Here is a 25638-nt window from a genome sequence, read left to right on the forward strand (position 1 = left end):
CTGCAGAAAAAAAAGCAACTAAACAAAATGGACATAAACAATCTGTCAGATGCAGAGTTCAAAACAGTGGTTATAGTGATGTTCAAGGAACTTAGTGAGGACCTCAATAGCGTAAACAAGATCCAGTCAGAAATTAAGGATATGCGAATTGAAATAAAGAATAATTTGCAGGAAAACAACAGTAGAGTGGATGAAGCTGAGAGTCAGATCATTGACTTGGAACATAAGGAAGCAAAAAACAACCCATCAGACAAACAAGTAGAAAAAAAGAATCCAAGAAAATGAGGATAGTGTAAACAGCCTCTGGGACAACTTCAAGTATTCCAACATTCACATCCTAGGGGGACCAGAAGGAGAAGAGAAAGAGCAAGAAATTGGAAATCTATTTGAAAAAAAATAATGAAAGAAAACTTCCCTAGTTTGGTGAAGGAAATACATATGCAAGTACAAGAACCACAGAAAGTCCCAAACAAGATGGATGCAAAGGGGTCCACTCTAACACACATCATAATTAGAATACCAAAGGTGAAAGATAAGAGAATCTTAAAAGCAGCAAGAAAACAAGCATTGAGTTACCTACAGGGGTGTTCCCATAAGACTGTCAGTTGATTTCTAAAAGAATTTTTGCAGGCTAGAAGGGACTGGCAAGAAATATTGAAAGGGATGAAATGCAAGAACCTACAACCAAGACTGGTCTACTCAGAAAAGCTATCAGTTAGAATTGAAGGGCAGATGAAGAGCTTCCCAGACAAGAAAACAACTAAAGAAGTTCATCATCACCAAGGCACTATTATATGAAATGTTAGAGACTTATTTAAGAAAAAGAACATCATGAACAATAAAACTATGAACAATAAAATGGCAATAAATACATTTCTATCAACAATGGAATCTAAAAAACAAACTAAGCAAACAGGAAGAACAGAGAGAGAATCATAGATACAGAGAGCGTTTTGATAGTTGCCATATGGGAGGGGAATGTAGGCAAATGAGGGGATTAAGAAGTACAAATAGGTACTTACAGAGTAGCCATGGGGATGTAAATAACAATATAGGAAATGGAGTAGAATAAAATATACCATCACAAAGTTGACAAGGACACCTGCTGAGCAGTGTAAAATTCATTGGAAAAATCCAAAAAGCTTGGAATAGGAAAAAGTATGATCTCTGGTACAGCTAGTACATGGGTTTCCCCGTTAGGACTCATAGATACTAATAACAACTCTCCTAGAAGGAAGCCCAGTTGAGCACTTCCTCCACAGCACAGCTGCTGCTAAGTTCTCTGCAGTCTAGACCATGTACTTAAAAACATATATGCATTACTCAAACAATCCTGCCTATGTAGAATAGTAACAAATCTACAAAACACTGAGGTATGTTTCTGATAATTAAGTAGCAGGGATGAGAAATACTACATATTCAAGGATAATATACAGTGTGAAAGGAGCTGTAACTGGCTGGCAGTAGCCCTAAAAGTTAAGTCTCACCATGGTCAAAATGATTAAGTTCAAATGATGCATCTTACAGTGACAATGGGCTTTGGAGGAAATACAGTATAATAAAATATATAGTACCCAAAATGTTCACGCAGATGATCTAGTTCATCTTATGTGAATTAAAATAAGTTCAGTAATGTGTTTATTTAACTAAACCAGGGTATAGAGGTAACACATTTTTAGAAAGACTTCTATCAAAACCATTAAAATATTTCAAATCCTACATTTATTCATTCAAATCTTTAGAACCTTAAAATTATCCAAAATTACTCGGGCAAGTGGAATTTTCTACATCATCAAGAAAAATACCTGCTCAATTAAACTGCAGTTCACCTATGCAACAGAATACTACACAGCTGCAAAAAAAAAAAAAAAAAAAAAAAGAGAGAGAGAGAGAGAGAGAAAATGAAGAGGCTTTTTAGGCAGTGACTTAAAAATCCTCAAGATACTTCGTTATAAGAGAAAAAAGCAAGATGTAAAATGAACAGTACATTATGCTCATATGTGTGCACAAAAGCAGGAACAAGAACATTTGCCAAAGTGCATAAAAACTGTTTAGGAAGGGACACAGTAAACTAGAAACAGCTGCTAGCTATTAGGCTGTTAGGAGTTGTGTCTGTGTGCATGTGCTTTGTCAGGGAAGGAAGAACTGGGCAAAGACAAGATGGAAGAGAAACTTTTCCATTGCTTTAAGTACTTTTTGATTTTCAACTAGGTGAACACTAGCTTTTCAAAAGAGTAAATATTGATTTGAGAAATACACACATAAAAGAAAGAAAAAGACCAATTCAAGTCACATTATAATATAAGTCTGGGAGAGAAAAAAAAGTGTTTCTGATGTAGAAACTAACCCAGGAAGAATTTCTAGTAGCTTTAAAATTTCCCTTTAAAAACTAAAAGTGAACATTGCTGAAAATAGCATACTACAGTGTCTAAAGGCATAAAGTAATAAAAAAGTAAAATTTGAGCGTGGGCTGCGAACCAAAGTGTCCCAGGTTCAATTCCCAGTCAGGGTACATGCCTGGGTTGCAGGCCATGACCCCCAGCAACCACACATTGATGTTTCTCTCTCTCTCTCTCTTTCTCCCTGCCTTCCCTCTCTAAAAATAAATAAATAAAATCTTTTAAAAAAAAAGTAAACTTTGGCAACTATAGCCTAAGTCTGTAATGAATGTCAAAGTCTGTAATTTCTTTCAGCAACTGTCCTTTGAGTCTTTTCAACACTTAAATAAGATTAATCAAGATAAGCAAGTTTAAAGTTCAATGGGCTTTGGCTTCTATACTTGTTATTCTATATGTAGCAACTCATATTATCCAAGCTTTTAAAGACAGTCACAAGAATGTATGTGCATATTATATATAAACACATTTGCTTAACTTTCATATGTACAATACAGGTGGGGTAAGGAGATACAAAGATAAGGCTAATTTGAGAGTAAATAAGTTTAAATTCAATGTACAACCTGAGGACATGAAGTAGAACATTTGAGACACTCCCATACATTATGCATAAGAATTAGACAGGGAAAAAAAAGGGGGGCAAGAACCTTTCTGAAGTTGTTTTTAGGGATTAGCCAAAGGACATATATGTATAAACCATGGACGTAGACAACAGTGTGGTGATGACCAGAGGGAATGGGGAGTAAGGGCTGGGAGTACACGATACTGTGGGGGTAAAATATGGATACTTGCAATACTGTCCACAGTAAGAATAAAGAGAAAAACATTAGCAGGTAAATAAGCTTAAAAGGGTAAATTAAATGGGAGATGTGTGGAACTATAAAGAAAATGATATTATACATATACAGAAATATCCTGTTAATAAACAGAGGGACTATGTCATAAATGAAAGCATTTTTTAAAGTAAGAATGATTTTGGTCACATTTCTGGAAACATGAGTAAATCTTTAAAAAAAAAGACTGGCACTTTATTCACAATTGCAGACTCAGAAATGTAGTGAAAAAAAATAATTATCTAGTCAATAATGTGAAAAATAAATTACTTATTCAATAGATGAGATTTCATATATTTCCTCAGAAAACTCAGTGCTGCTAGTTTCACAAGGTAATTTTTATTCAAAAGGCATGAACATTTCTAAATCTGGTTATTATTACTAAAATTGAATAAACATGCATAACTAGATGTTTGATTGTAACTTCCACAAAGGAGTAGGGAAGCTAACCATATTAAAATAAAAGAAAGATCATGTTCTTTTTTACCATCAATAAATCATGAACTTGGGGGTAGAGAGGGAATATGAGGATTTTATACAACACTAATTCTTTAAAATTACATAATGCTTAAAAATGGATCTGCCTTTTGACCCAGCAATTCCACTGTTGTGACTATATACTAAGAACACTAAAACACCAATACAAAAGAAACTTCGCACCCCAATATTCATAGCAGCACCATTTACAATAGCTAGATGCTGGAAGCAACCTAGATGCCCTAGTGAATGAATGGATCAAAAAACTATGGTACATTTACACAATGGAATTCTACGCAGCAGAAAGAAAGAAGGAGCTCCTACCCTTTGCAACAGCATGGATGGAGCTGGAAAGCATTATGCTAAGCGAAATAAGCCAGGCAGTGAAAGACAAATACCATATGATCTCACCTTTAACAGGAACCTAAACAACAAAACAAAGAAACAAGCAAAATATAACCAAAGACACTGAAATAGGGGACAGACTGACAGTGACCAGAGAGGAGAGAAGAGGGAATTTCAGGGGAGAATGGGAAGGGTTTACAGGAACAAATTTAAAGGACACATGGACAAAAACTAGGGGGAGGGTGGTAATGGGAGGGAATTGGGGAGGGTTGGGTGGGTTGGCTGGAATGGGAGTAAAAGGGAGAAAACTGTACTTAAACAATGATTAAAATAAAATAAAATAAAAAACAACCCTGGAAAGCAGCAGAAGAAAAAAAAATTACATAATGCACTGTAAAGACAAAAACAAGCCAATGATGTTCTCTTTAAGTGGAAAGAGTGACTCTTAGTCCTATGTATACATTTAATAACTTGAATATTCTATGTTTTTTTAATGTATAAATTATTTAGGAACTAATTCACTATGAGTCAAGTACACCTTTTATAATGTTTGTTACTGTCCTTTCCAGGTAAGTCCACATCTGTGTGGTCAGGGGGCCAACTGGGAGGGCGCTGAGAGGTTGTGGGCTCTTCCTTGTGCTCTGTGGAGCTACATGTCTAACGAAGTACTCACTAGCCACACACAACTATTTAAATTTATAGCTGGAGATTCAGTTCCTTGGCAATACTAGCCACATTTGAGATGCCCAATAGCCATAGGTGGCTACTACATTAGACAGCACAGATGCAGAATACGTACATCACCATGAAAAGTTCCTTAGGACTGCTCTGGAAAGTCCTAAGGAAGAGATTTTACACAAACACTGTCTCAGAACAAGATGTGGAATTTATAAGGTCATGGGTAGGACAGAGTTGCGATCATTAGACAAAGGAATATTATCCATAATAAAAAGAATTAACAAAATCATATTTATTTACAAAATACCAAGCTAACATAAACTAAACTTGAGTAAGGCATTCAATTCAATTTAGCAAATATGTATTATGTACTAAAAATAGATAAGTAATGGTCCCTGTCTTAAAGGAGGTAATAATTTAGTAAGGGAGATATAAAAATATATTTTAAAATAACAAAGTATGCCACAATTACCAAAATGAGAGCAGAAATAAACTGCTCTGGGAAGGCTAAGAAGGGAGCCTTGAACTCTGACTGGGGACAAGGTGAGAGGGCAGAAAGTCAGGGATGTCCCAGGGAAGAATAGTGTGAGGACCGAAATCACTGCCTCTGGGATGGATTCTACCACTTACTAGCTACGTGAGTTCAGGCCACTACTTAACTTCCTTATCAATTTCTCCAACTGTGAAATGGGGATAAGATTACTAACTTTATTTTGTGTTATTATGAGGATTAAATTAGCTAATACCTGTAAAATACTCTGAAAATTGCTTGGTACCGTATGTATTGAATGTTAATTATGATATTCATATTATCAGATTTATCAGTTGTTATATTGTTTCCAAGTGATCATTTTTAAGCTCTACTACTAGCTTACAGCAACCAATATAGATGTCCCTCCATATCCATGGTTCCAGATCCCACATGGACACCAAAATCCTCCCATGCTTAAGTCCCTTAGTCAGCCCTCTGTATCAGTGGATGCAGAACCTGCAAATATGGAGGGCTGCCTGTAATTAGAACTATAGTATTTCCTGTTTTCAGCAAGTTGATCAATTAAAAAGAAAGGGAGAAAAACCCTAAGTTTCCCAAAACACAAAGACACCATTATACTTTCACTGTTTGCAAATCTGGTATTGGAGTTGGAACTAAAAAAGTACCTCAGTACAGTAATAAATATTTTTAACAATGGCATCTGAAGCAGGTTTAGGTCAGTGAGACCAAATAAATAATCATGTACTATATCATAAGAATTAGGATTTTAACTAGCTTTTATACATGTGATAAAACTACATACCAGGCACTGGCTGCCTCCTATCCACAAGACTTCTAATGTTAAGAGACGTGCTGCCTCTCTCCAGGAACAAGCTTCTGTACCAAAGTTTAGTCTGTTAAGATTCTCTCCTGGGAATTTAGATTTCCAAACTTACTCACAGGGCTGAGTGGTTTGGGGAAGAGATAACTGGAGTTGAGAAAAGTTCCACTGACTCCTGCTCTTGTTCTCAGAACTTCCCAGGCTCCTGCTCTTCCTAAAGCGCTATTGTCAATTCTGTTTTGGATTCCATGAAATCATTTGGTAGTCAATAAATTCCTTTTTGCTCAAGCCAGCCAGAATGAGTTTTTATTATTTGTATCCTCCCCCCAAAAGACAGAAGGGAAATACAAAAAAAAAAACCCTCAACAATATGCATCTTAAAGTAAATGTGGGGTAGGCACAACTAGGTTTACAGTTTTAATACAAATAATAATACAAAAATAAACTCACATCCTCACAATTGTAAACCTAATTTGGCCCACCCCTTTATTGATATTATATATGATGTATATTTTAATACCTGTGAGAGCTCAACAAAAATAAGAACATGTTTTTTCACTATATGCTATTATATACAACTGTATAAATGAGATCTGAAATTTACATCTTCCTTTGACCTGAAGTATTATAATAGCCTATGAGGACATTCTGCCTTTATTTTATTCTCCATAAATTCTTCTCACCAATTATCTTTTAATATATAAATTCATGCTTTAAAACATAATAATGTATACAGTAATTTAAACAGAGCCACTTTAAAATGGAGCTGCTATTCCAGCAAAACCGTTATGCATGTATTATGCCTCAAATCTTGGGCATGTTAAAACAGGGTGAAATAACCTCTGGAATGGGCTTAAAGCAACATCGGATATTCAAGAACTACTTACAAAGATAACAGGAAAACAGTTATATTACTGGACTGAAGACTACTGGCCTGAATATTACAAACATTGTTTAGAATGAACATTACTATGTTATGTTATCTGCGTCAATGGAGATGCCCTTCTTCAACTGACATAATTGTTCTTCCCTTTCTCATAAATACCCACCGCCTTTGCTTCCTAATCGGAACATGATTTGGGCTTCTGCCTGAATCAGTGCTTTCCCAAATAACTGTTTTTACTGATCTCAAGTAAATTGAGATCAGTAAATTGCTTATTGCCACCCACTCTGAAAAACCTTTACATTTTTAGGTTAACATTAGGTTTCTATTTGATAAGAATAGGGTCCAAACTCTTTGGCAAGGATTCAAGCTCTTCCTTAACCTAAGGCAAGTAACTTGCACCATTATCTCCTACTGTTAACTCAGTATGTGTTAGAGATAGCAGCCAAATAATCTGCAGATGCCCAAGTATACCATACTTTCATCTTAGCTTCATCACACCAGGGGATGAATCATGCCTTTGTCCAGCAACCCATGCTCTACACACTAATTGCCCATTAGTCTCTAAGTAGCCATCTTAGTTATCAGATCGACTGTCACAGTACCACAGTGCTTCAATTCAAGTAAACTTTATTTTATTTAATAATGGCCCCAAGTGCAAGAGTTGTGATGCTTTCCATCCCTGGGGAACTGATAAATCCATGTGTACCCAGTGAAAATGGTATACTTGCTGACATGAAGTAATGTCAATAAAAAAGTAATGTCTGTGCTTGTAGACCTATGTTTACTCAGGGTAAGCACATGTATATATTTATTACTCAATAATACATGCAAAACAATCCCAGAAGGATATAGACAAAAATGTTACTTAGTTACTTTTGAGTGATGGGATTTATAGATGATTTCTACTTTTGTCATATTACTTTGGAAACTGTCAAACTTGCACTGTAAAATAGAAATACAATGTGAATCATGTAAGCAAATTCAAATTTTCTAGTAGCCAACATTACATTAGAAGTAAAAGTATTTGGTGGTTATGGCTTATAGATAAGTGAAATGAGTAACAACAATGTTATAATGAGATGGAATGGGAATGCTCTGTTATAAGGCACTAACTATCACTACCTATGAAGTAATGTAGTGTTATTTAAAATTGGACATAGATTGACTGCTTGTATATGTACACTGCAAACTACAGGGCAAAATTTTTCTAAAGAGTATAATTGACATCTTAGGAAAGGAGAGAAAATGGACTCATAAAATGCTCAATTAAAACCAAACAAAGAAGAAAGAGTGGAAGAAAAAAAGAAACAACAGAGCAATGAACAAAAACAGTTAAGAAATATAGTCAACATTAATACAATTACAGCAGGAATCACTTTAAATGCAAATGGTCTAAAAACACAATTAAAATACAGACTGACAGTGGATTAAAAGAAACACCCAACTACTTGTTGTCTACAAAAACCCATTTCATTATAAAGACATATATATTAAAAGTAAAGAAATAAAGAAAATTATACTATGTTAACACTAATAGAAAAAAGCTGGAGCAGCTATATTAATTTTGAGCAAAGCATGCTTCAGAGCAAGGAAAATTATCTGGGATAAAGAGGGGTATTACATAATGGTAAGGGGGTCAATTATCCAAGGACACGTAACAATCTATGTGTATGCCTTCAACAAAAGAATCAAAATGCAACACATGAGGCAAAATCGGAAAGAACTGCAAGGAGAAACAAATGAATTCATTATTTTAGCTGGAGATTTCAATACCTCCCTATCAGCAACTGACAGATCGAACAGGCAGAAAATCAGTAAGGACTGAGTTGAACTCAACGCCATCCATCTGTTAATCAGCTGGATCGAATTCACCTTTATCCACTACTTCATCCGACAACAGCAGGACCCACATTCTTCTCAAGCTCATGTGGAATAATCACCCAGGCAGAACACATTCTGGGCTATGAAACAACAAATTTAAAAGAATAGAAATCATACACAGTATAGTCTCAGACAACAGTGTAGAAGTCCTGCAATTCTTACTACCTAGCCATTTCCACTAAGACGTTCTGTTGTCATCTGGAATTCACAAAGCCAACTAATTTTTTCTTCACAATCTTTTCTAGAATATAGCTTTGAAGTGGTAACTATGAACCTGGACTGACTGGTAGTGGCTGCCTGTAGGCATATGCTGAGTATTCAAAGGCCACACCTGGACACAGTAGGAAAAATGCTATGAGGATTACATGGTGCCTGCCTTCCACACAAACACCAACGACTTAGTATATCTCTCATAACCCTTTTTATGTTCCAGATGCTGCTATAATTCAGGTTCCTTAGCCAGGCCAAATTTCCTAAAATAATGAGTAAGAAAGTGTTTAGTAAACTTTAAAGCATTCCTATTATGAATGACAATTTCCAGTTTTCCTCCCCTATAGATCCTTCCTGTCTTGATACTTTTTTAATCAAAATCTTTGATTCCTTACTACTTAGGGACTAAAGCTTACCCTGTAAGTCTAAAGTTCAAGATTTTCCAAAATCTGGACTCAATTTGCCCTTCCTTACTATTCACTACCTCCTCAAGCAAATACCATTCTCAATTCCAGCCAAGCCACTCTAGTCTATTCAATACTTCAAACACCATGCAAATTTTCGACTCCAAACTTGATTCCACATTTCCCTATACTTTAACTGAGCTGTTTCCTTGCTCATGACATAAACTCTACAGGCCATTTAAGGTCCTTATGTTCAAATCCAACGATGATGTATTAAATCCCACAGTGATATACTTCTTTCCTCTCTATGCAAATTTTTATTAGAGGCTAACTTGTAAAATGCGTGTGTGCGTGTGTGTGTGAATGATTTCTGTGTTCCCCAGCTGCACAGTAAACAAGTAAAGGGTACGAAGACCTTCCTTATCCCTTCTATGTACTTCAAGATATTAGGAGGTTATGTACTCAGTAAGTTCTCATACTTCCTCATGATGATTTTTTATTAATAAAAATGAAGAAAATCATTTGAGTTTCTGACTAGCTTTATCCATTACTTGTAAATCAATCAGTTCATTATTACGAAAATTTCTTTTTTCTTTTTTTTAAGATTTTTATTTATTTATTTTTAGAGAGAGAGAGAGAGAGAGAAAGAGGGAGGGAGGGAGAGAAATCAATGTGCGGTTGCTGGGCGTCATGGCCTGCAACCTAGGCATGTGCCCTGACTGGGAATAGAACCTGCAATGCCTGGGTTGCAGCCCGCACTCAATCCACTGAGCTATGCCAGCCAGGGCTTGAAAATTTCTTAGATATTTAGGTATCCTCTCATATTTTTATGGAAACAAAAGTATTCACCATACTGGAGGGAGTGTTTCACTTAAAATTTTTATTGCTGGAACCAGAGGTATGATAAATAAACTTCACCTCTATTTTAATACTTAAAATACTAGATAATTTTAACTTTTCCAAATCTAATATAAATGTTTAACTGCATAATTTGGCTCATAATATTTCTATCTCCTCATATCATTTTTTAAAATCCTTATCCAAGCATATTATTCATTGATTTTTAGACAGCAAGGAAGGAAGAGAGAATGAGATAGCAAAACATTGCTGTGAAAGAAACATTGATCAGTTGCTTCCTATTTGAGTCCCAATCAGGAATCGAATCCTCAACTTAGGTATGTGCCCGGACCTAGGACTGGACCCACAACAAGCTGGTATAGGACCACACTCCAACCAACACTCCAACCAACGCAGCCACTTGTTCAGGGCTCTTCTCATATCATTTTTAACAGTATGTTATATTCCTGGATGTCTTTCTTATTTTTCTTTTGTTTCAATGTATCTGATATTTAATGAGTACTTATTTTACAGGAAAAATTCCTATAGTAAATATATTTTTAAAAATCACTATGGCAGAGGAACTAAGGGACCAAGGATATTGAAGGACAATTAAAGTAAACTAACAGATAATCATACTAATTGAAATATGAAGTTACTATAAATCTTTTATTTCACTCTATTTTCTTAAGGGGGCTTTTCTAGATACACCTTTTCAACCTTACTTTATACCCAATTATTTGTTCTCTTTTTAAAAAGGGTCAATTCCTCTATAACACATTGACTCCAAAATGAAACTGATGTTTCCTAATTAATTTCATTCTCCTATATTGATAGTATAGTGGTGCAATCCTCTACTACTAAGAATACTGACATGGATACAATAAGTAAAAGCAGAATATACTTTTGTTACACTGTATTTATGAATATCATTACATAAGCCAAATTTTTCTAATTACTAAACAATACTTAACACTTAAAAATACTGGCATGTTCTGTCCTATACCAATAAAAATTATATTTACAGTTAACAATATATATTACTGTAGATAAGAATGTATAAACTTGTTTTGCTTTCAGAATCTTTATTGTAAAAGGGAACTACCTATTAATAATGCTGGATTCTTATCTATTGGATCAAAGGAATGACTCCTAGACAGAGTAATTCATACAAAACTTAACTCTATCTGAAGTGTTAAACTTCAACTTTGAATCGGTCTCTAAAATGACCAAGTCTGTTCATTTTAACTATTGAGTCTAACACAAACTAAAAGCTTAAAAAATCTTTTTTACCTTAAAGAATAAGCAACAAAATGTATCACCTAAAGATCATATCATTAGTACAATTTCACGTAAGAAATAAAGTTCTATATGGAATTGGTCAACAAGAGAAACTGTTAAAAACCACTCCATCTTAATTAAGAGGCACCATACTTCTTCTACTAAACTAAGCCAAAAATTCCTTGTAATTAAAAGGAATAATTAATAATTCAAAATTAGTTAGGACTGACCATCCTATTACTAATGCCTTTTAATGACGTTCACCTGACTTTTCAAAGTGAAATGTTTATTAAATTGTGATGCTTAAAAAAGGTGAGTTAGAAGTGGGAGTTTGCAATGAAATGATTTGAGATTATCTACCTTTCACTCTGATATACACGATTTTTGTCTCCATTGTGTAAAACACAGATATGCCAAAATTAACAGATGGCTATTCTTTCCCGGCTACAGTCTCTGGCATCTAGAATAGTTAGAATGACAGAACCTTAAAGCTGGAGACACTGGTGCTATGTTGTCCATGCCCTCATTTTCAGATTAGGAAAATGAGGTTCAGGAAGGTAGCAATTCTTTTTTTTATTCTTTTTTTAAAGATTTTATTTATTTATTTTTAGAGAGGGAAGGGAGGGAGATAGAGAGAGAAACATCAATGTGTGGTTGCTGGGGGTCATGGCCTGCAACCCAGGCATGTGCCCTGACTGGGAATCGAACCTGCGACACTTTGGTTCGCAGCCCGTGCTCAATCCTCTGAGCTACGCCAGTCAGGGCTGCAGGCAGCAATTCTTGTTCACGTTCACAATTAACTGGTGGCAGAGCACAGACTAAAACCCAGGAATGGTTAACTCTTATGCCAGTATCCCTGTTTTCCTCTTTGGTCAGCAGCAAGGAGGGGCTAAAGCTGCTCAGGACTTCCCAGAGTCTAGTTCCAGTTACTGCTGTAACTCTGATTTACAGACACTGTAGTTAACTGACTTTATTATTTTTTACTGATTTTTGAGAGTGAGAGAGAGACAGAGAGAGAGAGAGAGAGAAATAATTATTTGTTGTTCCACTTATTTATGCATTCATTGGTTGATGCTTGTATGTGCTCTGACTGGGGATCGAACCCACAATCTTGACACATCAGGACCATGCTCTAACAGTTAGAGTCTAGACAACCGAGCTACCCCACCAGGGACTAGACTTCACTGATTTCAAATAAAATTATTAGAATTAGCTCACCTAAATCCAAACAAATACAATCTGGGGTTCGTAGTTTTACTTTAAAACCTTTCTGCTGGTAACAGGAATGGTACTGTACTAAGGATAACATTCTTTCATACGCTTTTCCAAACTCCGAGAACACTTTGTAAGTGTCAGGTATTCTAAGTGCTTCATATTGACAAAACATGCATTTCTGGGTATGCTACAGAATTTTAGTAATTAGGTTTTGTGTGCCATGAGATGAAAAAGGTTGAAAATCACTGTTACAGAGCTAAGAACAACAAGAAACAGGATATATAACCCAGACCTGCTGGATTTTTCTGACTCTCCCATGCTTATATTATAGTCTACCCTGTATGACAGTTTTGTGGTCACTTTTTTTCTCCATATTAGGCAAGACTGTTTTCTCATCTTTGCATATTCCAAATCCCATGAATTTTTAACCTTTTTCCTTTTACATTACTCAAGGTGAAATCCATTCCTAGCCCTAACTGCCTTAATTCCACACAACGATCCCTCTAGGCAACTCTTCCCTTTAGACCTATTTAAAGATTTAGAACAGAAACAAGTAACTGTTGGACAGTTACTGTTACCACCTAGATCGGCAGCAGCATTAAACCACTTTGTTCTCCTAATAAATGAAGACTTAATTTCCAAATACCATATGCATTCGAAATGGGAGGTTTTAACAACCTGATCGAGCAATGAGAAATGCTGAATGCGTTCCTGAGTAATAAACAAGTTAACAATGAAAACAACTCAGTTAAGTATTCAATAATCTGTAGCTAAGTGCTATAAAAATTACATGGAAGACCACATAGGCATAAGGTCTTAGCTCCCAGAACTATATAAAGGGTGAGAAAACAAAACAATACCTGAAGAATGTAAGCCAGTTAAAACAAGTGCTGAGGAATTTAAGGAAATGAAGATTAAAGTCAGTTAAAAATGGTATCACTAAATCTTACAACAAACCAACCAGGTGAGATGGCAGGGAAAGGTAACTGTCAACAACATGGCTAAGCCAGAGGTGGTTACAGAGACTAGTAGAAGACTGTATTTTTTCCAATCTTACCTAATTTCTTATTCAGGACTATATATTAAACTCTACTTGGCAAGACAGCACATGCTCTTTACAGAAAATAAGTTAAATCACACTCCATGAAAGTAACAAAACTACAAAAACAAGACCTGATAATCTTCTTATTTAACTCTTCCTAATTGTTCTCAGAAAATGTTACCAGCCAATGAACTACATACTTTATGTAAAAGTACATAACACATATTGAATATATTACATATAACTTTGAATGAAACCTCAACTTTCACAAAATCTACTTTTAAAAACTGTGACATAAAATAGATTTACTGAAGATTCAACTTCTCCATGAAACCAATCACCAATAAAGTCTCAAATACCATCTAGGCATGTTTTCATCTAGTGAGAGAGTTCCGCATAATCCTTCTGGTGGCTATACTTGCTTTTATTCCCTAACTCTCTTTATCTAAGGGGGAAGAAATCCTACTGGAGTCTTTTTAATTGTCTTTGAATTCCCAGCAGCACTCCCTTAATTCAGGCCCTCATCATATTTCACATAGACCACTGTAAACACTTAAGCTGACCTCCTTTGTCTGCACTCAAACAATCCTCAGTCCACCTTCTATCATGCCTTCAGAGTTCTCCTCAAACTTTCTGAAAGTCAGATCTTTATCTTGTGGTTCCCCATTAACTACTGCAATACTTGAACTGTACCTCTCTTACATCTATGAAACACACATTGGTAGGTATCTCAAGGGGTTAGAGAAATGCTGCACTAAAATAACTTGTTTTAACCTTAAGTCACAAAATATAGAACAAAGACTGAGGGAAAACCTATTAACATTTCCGTGTACTTCAAGATTACCCTATCAAAAACCAGTGGACATCAGCAGGGGTTCTCAAACTGTGATACATATTACAGTCTTCTGTTAAGCCTGCTACAAATAGAAATGACTAAGTTCCACATTAGACCCACTAAATTTGATTATCTAGGAATTCAGCCTAGCTATATGCATGTTAATATAATCTACAAATAATTCCAAAGCATACCTAAATTTGAGAACCCAGGAAGAAACCCTCCCTGATCCACAACATACTACAATATTAATGTAGGTCCCCTGACTTTCCAAGCCATTTCATACCTCCCATCAACCCCCGGGGGGGGGGTGGGCATGGGGGAGATCCTACTAATCTTAAATATCCAGGTGTAGCCCATTCTAAAAAGCTTTTACTCAAACTCTTTTGGTCCCACAAATCTTTATAAAAATAATAGCACCCATATATTTACACACAGTCCTTCTAATCTACACCCCCCCCCACACACACATAAAATAGTATCCCTATTTCAGAGATAAGAAAAGCAATTTTAGGACGCGGAGCTTAAGAAACGTGTTCAAAGTGACCATATGAGTCTGAACGGAGCTCTGCCAACTGCAAAGACATTTTCCATTGTGGTATGCAGCCTCTTACACATCACTCTGAAGCATTGACTAACTCATCAGTTTACACACTTGTTTCCCATTTTTACACAGAAAGCTTCTTGAGGGCAGGCATCAACCCTGGTTTTGACCTCAACATTTAGTTACTCAATACATATTTGTTAAGTAAAAGGAAGGAATGCCTGAGCGCTGGCACTATAACTACTCCTCTGAATACACTTGCTTAGCAAATTTGGTCTGACCTGTAAATCTTACTGCTGAATTTTTAAAAAATGAAACAAATGCACTTCAGTAATATCTTAAACTACAAAAAAAATGCATAGCTAGCAAAGGAAAAAAATTGTTCCAAAAATTAAAATAATCCTACTTTACTCACTAATAACTGGAGATGTCAAATTTACAGTTAATCTTTCCAATAATTTCATACCAGAAGAGCAGGTAACTACAACAGTGTAGTTTTAAGTGACAGAAATCCAAAAGGTAAAGCTGATTAGTAATAGATGACATAAAGAAATTGAGCACTGAATACAGACAGCTTATTTGGCAATCCACTTACACTAACCAGTAAGCAACACTATCTTTATCACAGTATTCTTCCACATGTGTCATTTATTGAAACCAGTAAACCTTATAGGTAAGACAGAGCAATTACTCATTATACTTGTAATGTCCTTCCTGCATAACGTTAATGTGTCTGGTATGTAAAACATAGTACACATAACTACTTCCTTTCTGACAGCAAAAGTAATAAACCAGCAATATTTTAATTATTTTTTCATTTGCAAATAATTTAACATTTCAAGTGATGGAGATTTTCCTAAATTGAAAATATGAAAAAATTTGTGCTGCTTTAAGAATCCTACACTTCATATTCATTTTGGGTTAAACAAAAGTGATTATTCTTTTAACTCCACTTTTGGGGATAAATCAATAACAAGAAAGAAAAAACCCTTCTAAAAAACAACATGATGTAGTGGAAAGTACAACGGACTAGGCAGGCATCAGGAGTCCTGGTTTTTTAGTTCTGGTTACATTACTAAATTGCTGTGTGACTTAGGGCTCACTGGCTCAGTTTTCTCATTTGTTTAAAAAGCTGGGGTAGAGGGGTGGGACTTGATTACCACAAAAGTTGTTTCCCCAAAATTCTGATTTTAAGCCACCCCTCTTATTTCATTTTTCTAATCAGTAAACTCAAGGAATGTTTTTTAAGGGCTAACTTCTGAAATATGAAACACATCTGAATTGAATGTACTGATTTCAATCTCCAACTGCATAGGGCAAGAAACAAAGGGTAGGCTCTTATAAAGTTAACAATCCGGTAACTTTCCAGAAATTGTCTAATCCTAACTTCTTAAGCAGGTGTCCCTGTTTTGGCATATTTAACACTACTATGCAAAGTTGTAAAGCTGTTCTGTTGACATTTCTGGAGGTGTCTCTTGGGTTCCAGTGGCCCATACTCCGCAGGTCATAACAAGCAGAGAGGAGAGAAAGGAGATCAAACAGGGTTTCAGCAAACTCAACCAAGTTCAACCAGGCCACCTCAGTAAGATGCAGCTTGATAAGGCCTGCACCAAAGGAGTAGAACCTCCCCACCCCCGAAGTGCCAGCAGCCAATATAATGAATGCTTCCGTCAACAACACACATTTTCCTCCCCACAGCAGAACTACTTGCTCCCAACCAGCCATCTGAGGTCGGAACAGGCCGCACAATACAAACTTAAGAATGATTTGCAGGCCCCAAAAGGCCAAGAACTACTATAGATTGCAGCTCCCCTGCGCAAGGTGGGGAAAGGAACACCTCCTCCCACCAATGCAAAAAAGGAAAAGGAAAGAAAGAAAGAAAAAAAAATCAGTTGCAGGGAGAATAGAAACCAGGCCTCGGGGAGCTTCCTGGAGAAATGAACCCTGTGTCTGTGCAATGGGGAGCAGTAGCATTTCCTGCCCCCGTCCTGAACCCCGTCCTGAACCCCGTCCTTTATTCTCTCCCAAAACTCTAAAAGGGATTGAAACCCACTTCATGGTCCGTTTCATTCATATTTGGGCTTCGATCCCTACCTTCCCACTCCTGAAACCTCTGGCATTGTGAAGAAAAGTACCCCCAGATCAAGCGGTAAGAGGCGAAGAGATGGCCAGGGCAGGAGCCAGGTTACAAAGACCCAACAGCTCTTGCAAGAAGAAATTCCCGTTGGGGCCTGACAGTAAAGTCTGAAGCAGCAGCAAGGGAGAGGACCCGGCCAAGCAGGAATCCAGGACAGGCCAGCGGAGGTGACACTTCCCTGCTCCCGGGCTGCCCTGGGAGGCGGTGTCCAGCCGCCGCGGCCCGCACTGCCCGCACCTAGGGAGTGGGGCCAGGGCGCCGACACCGGGCCGGGGGTAGGCCTGGCCGGCAGCCGGACCCTCCCACACCGCTCTCGCCTCCTTCCCCGCTCCCAGTTCCTGGCCCTGTAGCCCCGGCCCGTAAGGTAACGTCGGTGGGGGGCGACGCGGGTCTCGGCCACTGACCACACTTTTCTTGCCGAGGAAAGAGAAGAGAGACTCGTTCTCCTGCGGTGTAAGCACCAGGGAGCCCACGTTGGTGACCCTCCGCGGCGGGGGCGGCTGCTGGCCGGAGCTCATGGTTACGCCGGCGGGGCTGCGAGTCCAGGGCCGTCTCCTCCGGCGAGTGGGCGAGCGCTGGTTCCCGTTCTCGGTGACAGGGACTGGAAGAGGGGAGTCACAGGCTCAGCATCTCGCAACTCCTCCGCCCCCGGGGGGAGGAAAAAAGGAGGGGCCCAAGGCGGCCGCTAGGCTGAACTCTGGCGGATGGCCTTTGTCCTTGGACTGCAGCGACTGCACTACACTCCCGGCTCCTCCTCCACCCCTTCTTCCCAGCTGTCATTTAATCCTCTGTGCCACACCAGCCGGGGCTGGATTCTTTATTATAACGTGCTCAAGGCCAATTTACATTACGGAGGAGTAAGCAGTGTGAATATTCGTGATGATTTCAAGATGCCATATTACCTCACTCAAAGCCCTTGGGTGAAAAATATGGTGTCTACAGCTAACTTTTTTAAAATCAATTTTTAGTTTCATACAGTGATATATGTACATAATTTTAAAAATAAAGTAGTATTACGAAACGTAAGAAAACAACAACAAAAAACAGAAATTCATGCTTTCTTCTCTATCCCCATTTACTCTCCCTAAACACACATCACCTTTATAGTTCCTCTGGTATTTATGTATGTATTTCTAAAAAATATTCTAAGCTGCTATGTACTGATTGATCAATTCAGAGCATTATCTATTAACTTTCTGTTATACATAGTGAGAATTTCTCTCTTTTAAACTACCACACCCCCTTTTCTCCCAAGACAGTTATAACACAATTTGTGTTTAAATCATTATCGCACAGAACAATGTATTCTCGAATGAGTCAAGTATTGCACTGAGATTATATTTACATTCTTGAACCATTTTAATTTTGTTGGTTTCCCCCCCTTAATCATATCCTCAATTTTTTTGTTTAATTTTTTCATTGTTTCTATATTGTTAAACAAGTATAAACTCTTACCCATATATTTTCCACATAATCAAAAGTATCAAGAACCTATTAGATGAACTTATGTTATTTTGTTTGTTTTTTGTTTCTTTAATATTTTTAATTTTTTATTTTAATTGTTGTTCAAGTACAATTTTCTGTCTTTATCAGCGATCCCAGCCCATACACCCCCCACCTCCCTGATATTTCCACACTCCCTAGGTTTTGTCCATGTATCCTTTATACTTGTTCCTGTAAACCCTTCCCCTTTTCCCCTGAAATTCCCTCCCCTCTCCACTCTGGTCACTGTCAGACTGTTCTCTATTTCAGTGTCTTTGGTTATATTTTGCTTGTTTCATTGTTTTGTTATTTAGGTTCCTGTTAAAGGTGAGATCATATGGTATTTGTTTTTCACCACCTGGCTTATTTCACCTAGCATAATGCTTTCCAGTTCCATCCATGCTGTCCCAAAGGAAAGGGGCTCCTTCTTTCTTTCTGCTGCATAAAATTCCATTGTGTAAATGTACCATAGTTTTCTGATTCATTCATTTACTGATAGGCACTTAGGTTGCTTCCAGCACTTGGCTATTGTAAATTGTGCTGCTATGAACATTGGGGTGCATAGGTTCTTTTGAATTGGTGTTTCAGGGTTCTTAGGATGCAATCCTAGCAGCGGAATTGCCGGATCAAAAGGCAGATCCATTTTTAGTTTTCTGAGGAAGTTCCACACTGTTTTCCATAGTGGTTGTACCAGTCTGCAATCCCACCAACAGTGCACTAGGGTCTGCTTTTCTCCACAACCTCTCCAACACTTGTTGTTTGTTGCTTTGTTTATGATGGCCATTCTCAATGGTGTGAAGTGGTATCTCATTGTGGTTTTAATTTGCATCTCTCTGATAGCTAGCGATATTGAACATCGTTTCATGTGTCTTTGGATTTTCTGTATGTCCTCCTTGGAGAAGTGTCTGTTCAAGTCCTTTGCCCATTTTTTAATTGGGTTGCTTGTCTTCTTAGAGTGGAGTCATGTAAGTCCTTTACATATTTTGGAGATTAAACCCTTGTCTGAGGTATCATTGCCAAATATGTTTTCCCATACAGTTGGTTCTCCTTTTATTTTAATGCTGTTTTCTTTAGCTGTGCAGAAGCTTTTTGTTTTGATGAGATCCAATTTGTTTATTCTTTCTTTTATGTTCCTTGTTCTGGGGGACATATCAGTAAAACTGTTGCTGCATGAAATATCTGAGATTTTCCTGCCTATGTTCTCCTCTAGGACTTTAATGGTGTCACAGTTTATATGTAAATCTTTTATCCACCTTGAATTAATTTTTGTGTATGGTGTAAGTTGGTGCTCGAGTTTCATTTTTTTTTGCATTTGGCTGTCCAGTTTCTCCTAACACCGTTTGTTGAAGAGGCTATTGTTACCCAAATTTATGGTGCTACCCCTTTGTCAAATATTAATTGACCATAGAGACTTGGGTTTATTTCTGGGCTCTCTGTTCTGTTCCATTGGTCCATGTGCCTGCTTGTATGCCAGTACCAGGCTGCTTTGATTACAGTGGCCTTGTAATACCATTTGGCATCAGGTATTGTGATCCCTCCTACTTTGCTCTTCTTTCTCAAAATTGCATCAGCTATTCGTGATCATTTGTGGTTCCATATAAATTTTCAAAGTGTTTGTTCTATGTCTGTGAAATACGTCATTGGTGCTTTAATAGCTATTGCATTGAATCTGTAAATTGCTTTGGGTAGTATGGATATTTTGATGATGTTAATTCTTCTGATCCATGAACACGGCATGGTACATGTTTTCCTTTGTTTGTGTCTTCCTTGATTTCTTTCTTCAGTGTTGTGTAGTTTTCTGAATACAGGTCTTTTACCTCCTTGGTTAGATTTATTCCTAGGTATTTTATTTTTCTTTTTGCTATGTCAAGTGGTTTTTTTCTTGATTTCTGCTTCTGCTGTTCCATTGTTGGTATACGAAAATGCCTTTGATTTCTGGATATTGACTTTGTATCCCGTTCTTTTGCCAAATTCGTTTATAAGGTTGAGCACTTGTTTTGTGGATTCCATAGGATTTTCTATGTACACTATCATGCCATCTGCAAACAATGACAGTTTTGTTTCCTCCTTTCTGATTTGGATGCCTTGTATTTCCTTTTCTTGTCTGATCGCTGTGCCTAAAACTTCCAATGCTATATTGAACAGAAGTGGTGAAAGTGGACAACCTTGTCTTGTTCTTGATCTTAGTGGAAAAGATTTTAGTTTTGCCCATTGAGTATGATGTTGGCGGTAGGTCTCTCATTTATGGCCTTTATTTAATGTTGAGGAATGCTCCCTCCATTCCCACTTTGCTGAGTATTTTGCCAAAAACACTCATAAATGGGTGCTGTACTTTATCAAATGCTTTTTCCACATCTATTGAGATGATCATGTGATTGCTGTCTTTGCTTTTGTTTATGTGATGTATTACATTGACTGATTTGCGAATATTGAGCCATCCTTGCATCCCTGGGATGAATCCCACTTGGTCATGGTTATGATCTTTTTTAATGTATTGTTGGATGCGGTTTGCCAATATTTTGTCGAGGATATTAGGGTCTATGTTCATCAGCAATATTGGCCTGAAGTTTTCTTCCTTGCTTGTGTCTTTATCTGGATTTGGGATTAGGATGATGCTGGCTTCATAAAAAGAGTTTGGGAGTCTTCCATCCTTTTGGATTTTTTGGAATAGTCTGTGAAGGATAGGGGTTAGCTCTTCCTTAAATGCTTTGTAGAATTCTCCTGTGAAACCATCCAGCCCAGGGCTTTTGTGTGTCAGGATCTTTTTGATCACTGCTTCAATTTCATCTGCTATTATTGGTCTGTTTAGGCTTTCTGCTGCTTCTTTACTGAGTTTTGGAACATTATATTTTTTCTAGAAATTTGTCCATTTCACCTAGGTTTTCAAATTTCTTGGCATACAGTTCTTCATAGTAATGTCTTACAATCCTTTGTATTTCTGTGGTGTCAGTTGTCATCTTTCCCCTTTCATTTCTGATTGTGTTTATTTGGATCCTCTCTCTTTTTTTCTTGATGAGCCTGCTTAGAGGCTTGTTGATTTTGTTTATCTTTTCAAAGAACCAGCTCCTGGATTCATTGATCCTTAGAATTGTGCTTTTAGTCTCTATGTCATTTAATTCTACTCTGATCTTGGTTATTTCCTTCCTTATACTTGCTCTGGAATTTGTTTGTTGTTGTTCTTCCATTTCTTGTAGATGTAGGGTTAGGTTGTTTATTTGAAATGTTCTATCTTTTTTACGTAGGCCTGTATCACTATGAACTTCCCTCTCAGGACTGCCTTTGCTGTGTCCCATAAGTTTTGGGTTGTTGTGAGCTCATTTTCATTTGTTTCCTGAAACTTTTTGATTTCTTCCCTAATTTCATGCTTGACCCATTCATTGTTTAATAGCATGCTTTCAATCTCTATGATTTTGAGTGTTTGGGGGTTTTTTCTCTTCGGGTTGGTTTCTAGTTTCAGGCCCTTGTGATCTAAGAAAATGCTTGGTATGATTTCAATTTCCTTGAATTTGTTGAGGCTTGTTTTGTGTCCTGTCATGTGGTCTCTCTTTGAAAATGTTCCATGTGCATTTGAAAAGAATGTGTATTGTGCTTCTTGGGATGAAGGACTCCATATATTTCAGTTAAGTCCATTTCATCTAGGGCATTGTTCAATGCCACAATATCTTTGTTGATATTTTGTTTGGAAGATCTGTCCGTTTTTGGCAGTGGGGTGTGAAAATCCCTTAGTATAATTGTGTTGCTGTCGGTATCTTTCTTGAAGTCCTCGAAGATTTTCTTTATGTATTTGGGTGCTCCTGTGTTGGATGCATATATGTTTACAATGTTTCTGTCTTCTTGGTGGATTCTTCCTTGAGTATTCTGAAGTGACCTTCTGGGTCTCTCTTTATGGCCTTTTTTTTGGAAGTCTATTTTATCTGATATGAGTGTTGCTACCCCGAGTTGTTTTTTCCTGTTGGTTTGCTGTTTTTTTTTCCCCTGTTGGTTTTCCTGTTTGTTTCCAGCTGTTCACTTTCAGTCTCTGTAGGACTTTTATCCTGAGGTGGGTGTCTTGTAGGCAGCATATGTGTGGATCGTGCTTTCTTATCCATTCAGCTATTCTTTGTCTTTTGATTGGAGGATTTAATCCATTTACATTTAAGGTTATTATTGATTGATAGGAACTTCTTCATTGCCATTTTCATACCTGTGTTCCTCCCTCTCTCTCTGTCTGTCTGTTGTGGCAGGAAAAGAAAACCCCATGAAAAAATTCCTATGCTCTGTAGCTTCCTTGATAAACAGTGCTCTCTATAACACCTGCAAAAATATCACAGTGCCCTTGTTTTATTGTGACTGGACATAGCTGAGTAGAAGCTATTTTTAGATAAGGAGCTGACTTGCAGATGTTACCAAGGTAACAGTTATCTCAAGGCCAAAACACTGACCTTCGCTCGCTTCTGCTTCTGCATGCTTGCTTTAGCAGATGATTCACCTCCTCCTCCTTTTTGCCTTGTAACAATTATTTAAAGGAAACTCCAGCTTCAACTCTTTGCTCAGAATCTGGGATTCCCCTCTGAGCCTGCGAGTAATAAAGTTTGTACTTCGTCATCTCTGCATGTGAGTGATTTTTTTGCAACATTTTGGTTCCCTGACCGGGAAAGCACTCACGCGAGCATGCATTTTGCCTCCGGTGAAGGCGACCGGGGGAGTCAGCAGGGGAGCCATGCCACCAGGGAAGGAGCATGTGCCCTGGTTGTTTCAGGCTTCCCAGGGTGGAGACTCCCGTGCCGCATCCCCGACCACTCTAAGACCCGGGCAGAGGGGGAGATATGAACCACGAACTGTCGGAGGCTCCAATCAAAATCGGTAAGTGCCCCGGGGACCTGACCCAAGTCCAGAGAGAGACTGATCACCTCTCAACCGGAAAATTCAGGAGTCTGGGCCAAGACCCTACTCGGGGGAGGAAACTGTGTGACTGTGTGTGTGTGAATGTATCTGTGACTCCACGAGCCAGCCAGGCCTACGGAGACTGATTGGGCCCTCACTTGCGATGGGTGTGTGAAAGATCCCCTTTTCCTTTGTTTGTCTGGGCCAATCGGGAGAATTCATCATGGGGTGGGGGGGTGGTTCTGCCACAGTACTATATTGCATGTATGTGGGAGATCAGAGAGCAAGCCTTGTGGGTGTGCTGCCATTTGCGGTAAAATGGAGGATGAGCCACGTGAGTGCCCCCCCCCCCAGGGAGGGTGGAGCGTGCATAGTTGTCGTCTTCTTCGATGATGGGTCACCTGAGAGCCCCTCCATCTTGGAACTGGGCAAGGTGCTAGGCTAAGGGGGAGCTCTTCAGATTATGGGCTTTATGCTGCTACTGTGTGGGCACTGCATCAGTCTGGTTCTCTGTGTAACTAGTTCTGATAAGAATGGCGCTGGTTATGGAGGACATGAACTGTGGTTCGAGGGTAAACATCTGACCTGTAGGGTGTTTGCAGGGTCTGAGCTTCAGAAAACTACAGGGTGTCCCTGCAAATCTAGGGACTTTTAGTGGAAGGTACCTGCAGTGCCAGGGACTTTCGGCTGCTACATGCTGAGTTTAAATATAGGCCTTCCCTGAGTGGGAAAGGAACCAGGATTAAAAAGGAATAATGGTTAAATCTGAATGAGTAAAATTATGTATAAAAATGTAAAGTTTTAAACCTGGAGTAAAGGAAACCTCAACTATTTGTTTTATGGTTTTGTGGGAAAGAGCAGTGTTGTTTCTGATCAGAAACCCTCTGTACTTAAAATCTGTTTAAGGTTGCCTTTAACCAATTGGGGAGAATGCCTTTGCCACTCGGGACCCAGGAAGGGTCATTTGGGGCTGATGAGTGCTTCAGCCAGAGGCAAAGCAGCATGTCTCTGCCAAAAGACTGGGCCTGAAGGAGCATGTCTCTGTGAGGCACCAATGAACACATTGGTGCAAGAGAATGCCCCTACCTGTGTATTGTTCTGGAAACTCTGTGTTTTGGATTTTGCTCTGTATCTGCTCTAAAAAGGAAATTGAGGATTCCAGGGAAGGTGGAAACTTCACACTCTGTAGAAAAGTAAATAATTTATGTACTTTATATATATAAATGAAGAAGGTCTGTGGGAAACTGCAAAAATAAATGGGAAACTGTAAAGATAAATGGAAAAGTGAAAGTTTTAGGAAGGAATTACGTGGTGTTAGTTAATAATAGAAGGTATAAGGCATGGAAATGCAATCTTGGTGAATATCAGAAGCTGTATGAAAGAAAAAAATAGAGGGTTTGTGAATGTTGCAGAAAGTCTGTGGAAGTGAAGGTTTTGAGAATCCTGGTGAATATCAGAAGGGAAAAGATTTTTCTTCAGGCTTTGTATTTTTCTCCCTACCTGATCCCTCCAGAATTTGTCATTCTGGAGGAGTGAGTGATAACATAAGGTTTCTTTGCATAAAACCAATAAGACCAGTCGTGAATAGTGGTTTTGTTAACCAAGACTTTGGAATGTCACGTCTGAAAAAGGCATGTATGAGTTCCGGTCATCACCAGAAAGCCCTGAGGAACTGGGATTGACTTGTGAAGCTAGCGTAAGCCCACGAGAAAAGCCTGGTACTTTGGTTGGTTGTGTGGTTCATGGCAATCTTTCCAGGGAAGGAACGAAGGTTGCTTTCCTGAAAGATGGCCAAAAAGAAACCTGTAGGCACAACGGAAGCTTCAAGGATCTGAGTGAAACAACTGGTACAGGCAAAGCCAGATGGCAGATGTGTGGCTCTGCTTCTGTGCCTCGAGGGGCGGACTGAGAAGTCAATCTGAAGGTTCCCTGTGTGAGTTCCAGCAAAGCAGAATTAAAGATCATAAGTAATCCATGCT

At 38.2% G+C, this 25638-nt stretch overlaps 1 protein-coding gene across 1 annotated transcript in view; it reads right to left on the reverse strand.

The window, feature by feature from the left end:
• LOC123817897 (neural Wiskott-Aldrich syndrome protein-like) overlaps positions 1-18083 on the reverse strand; it is a 37086-nt gene extending 19003 nt beyond the window's left edge. The window contains exon 1 of the mRNA XM_045837687.1: positions 17719-18083. Within this exon, the coding sequence (XP_045693643.1) occupies positions 17719-17832 (114 nt within the window). The 5' untranslated portion in view covers positions 17833-18083. The remainder of the gene's footprint in view (positions 1-17718) is intronic.
• Positions 18084-25638: the final 7555 nt, after the last annotated feature.

The sequence above is a fragment of the Phyllostomus hastatus genome, unplaced genomic scaffold (genome assembly GCF_019186645.2).
Source record: "Phyllostomus hastatus isolate PE091 unplaced genomic scaffold, TTU_PhHast_1.1 phas_contig_2322, whole genome shotgun sequence".
NCBI lineage: Eukaryota > Metazoa > Chordata > Mammalia > Chiroptera > Phyllostomidae > Phyllostomus > Phyllostomus hastatus.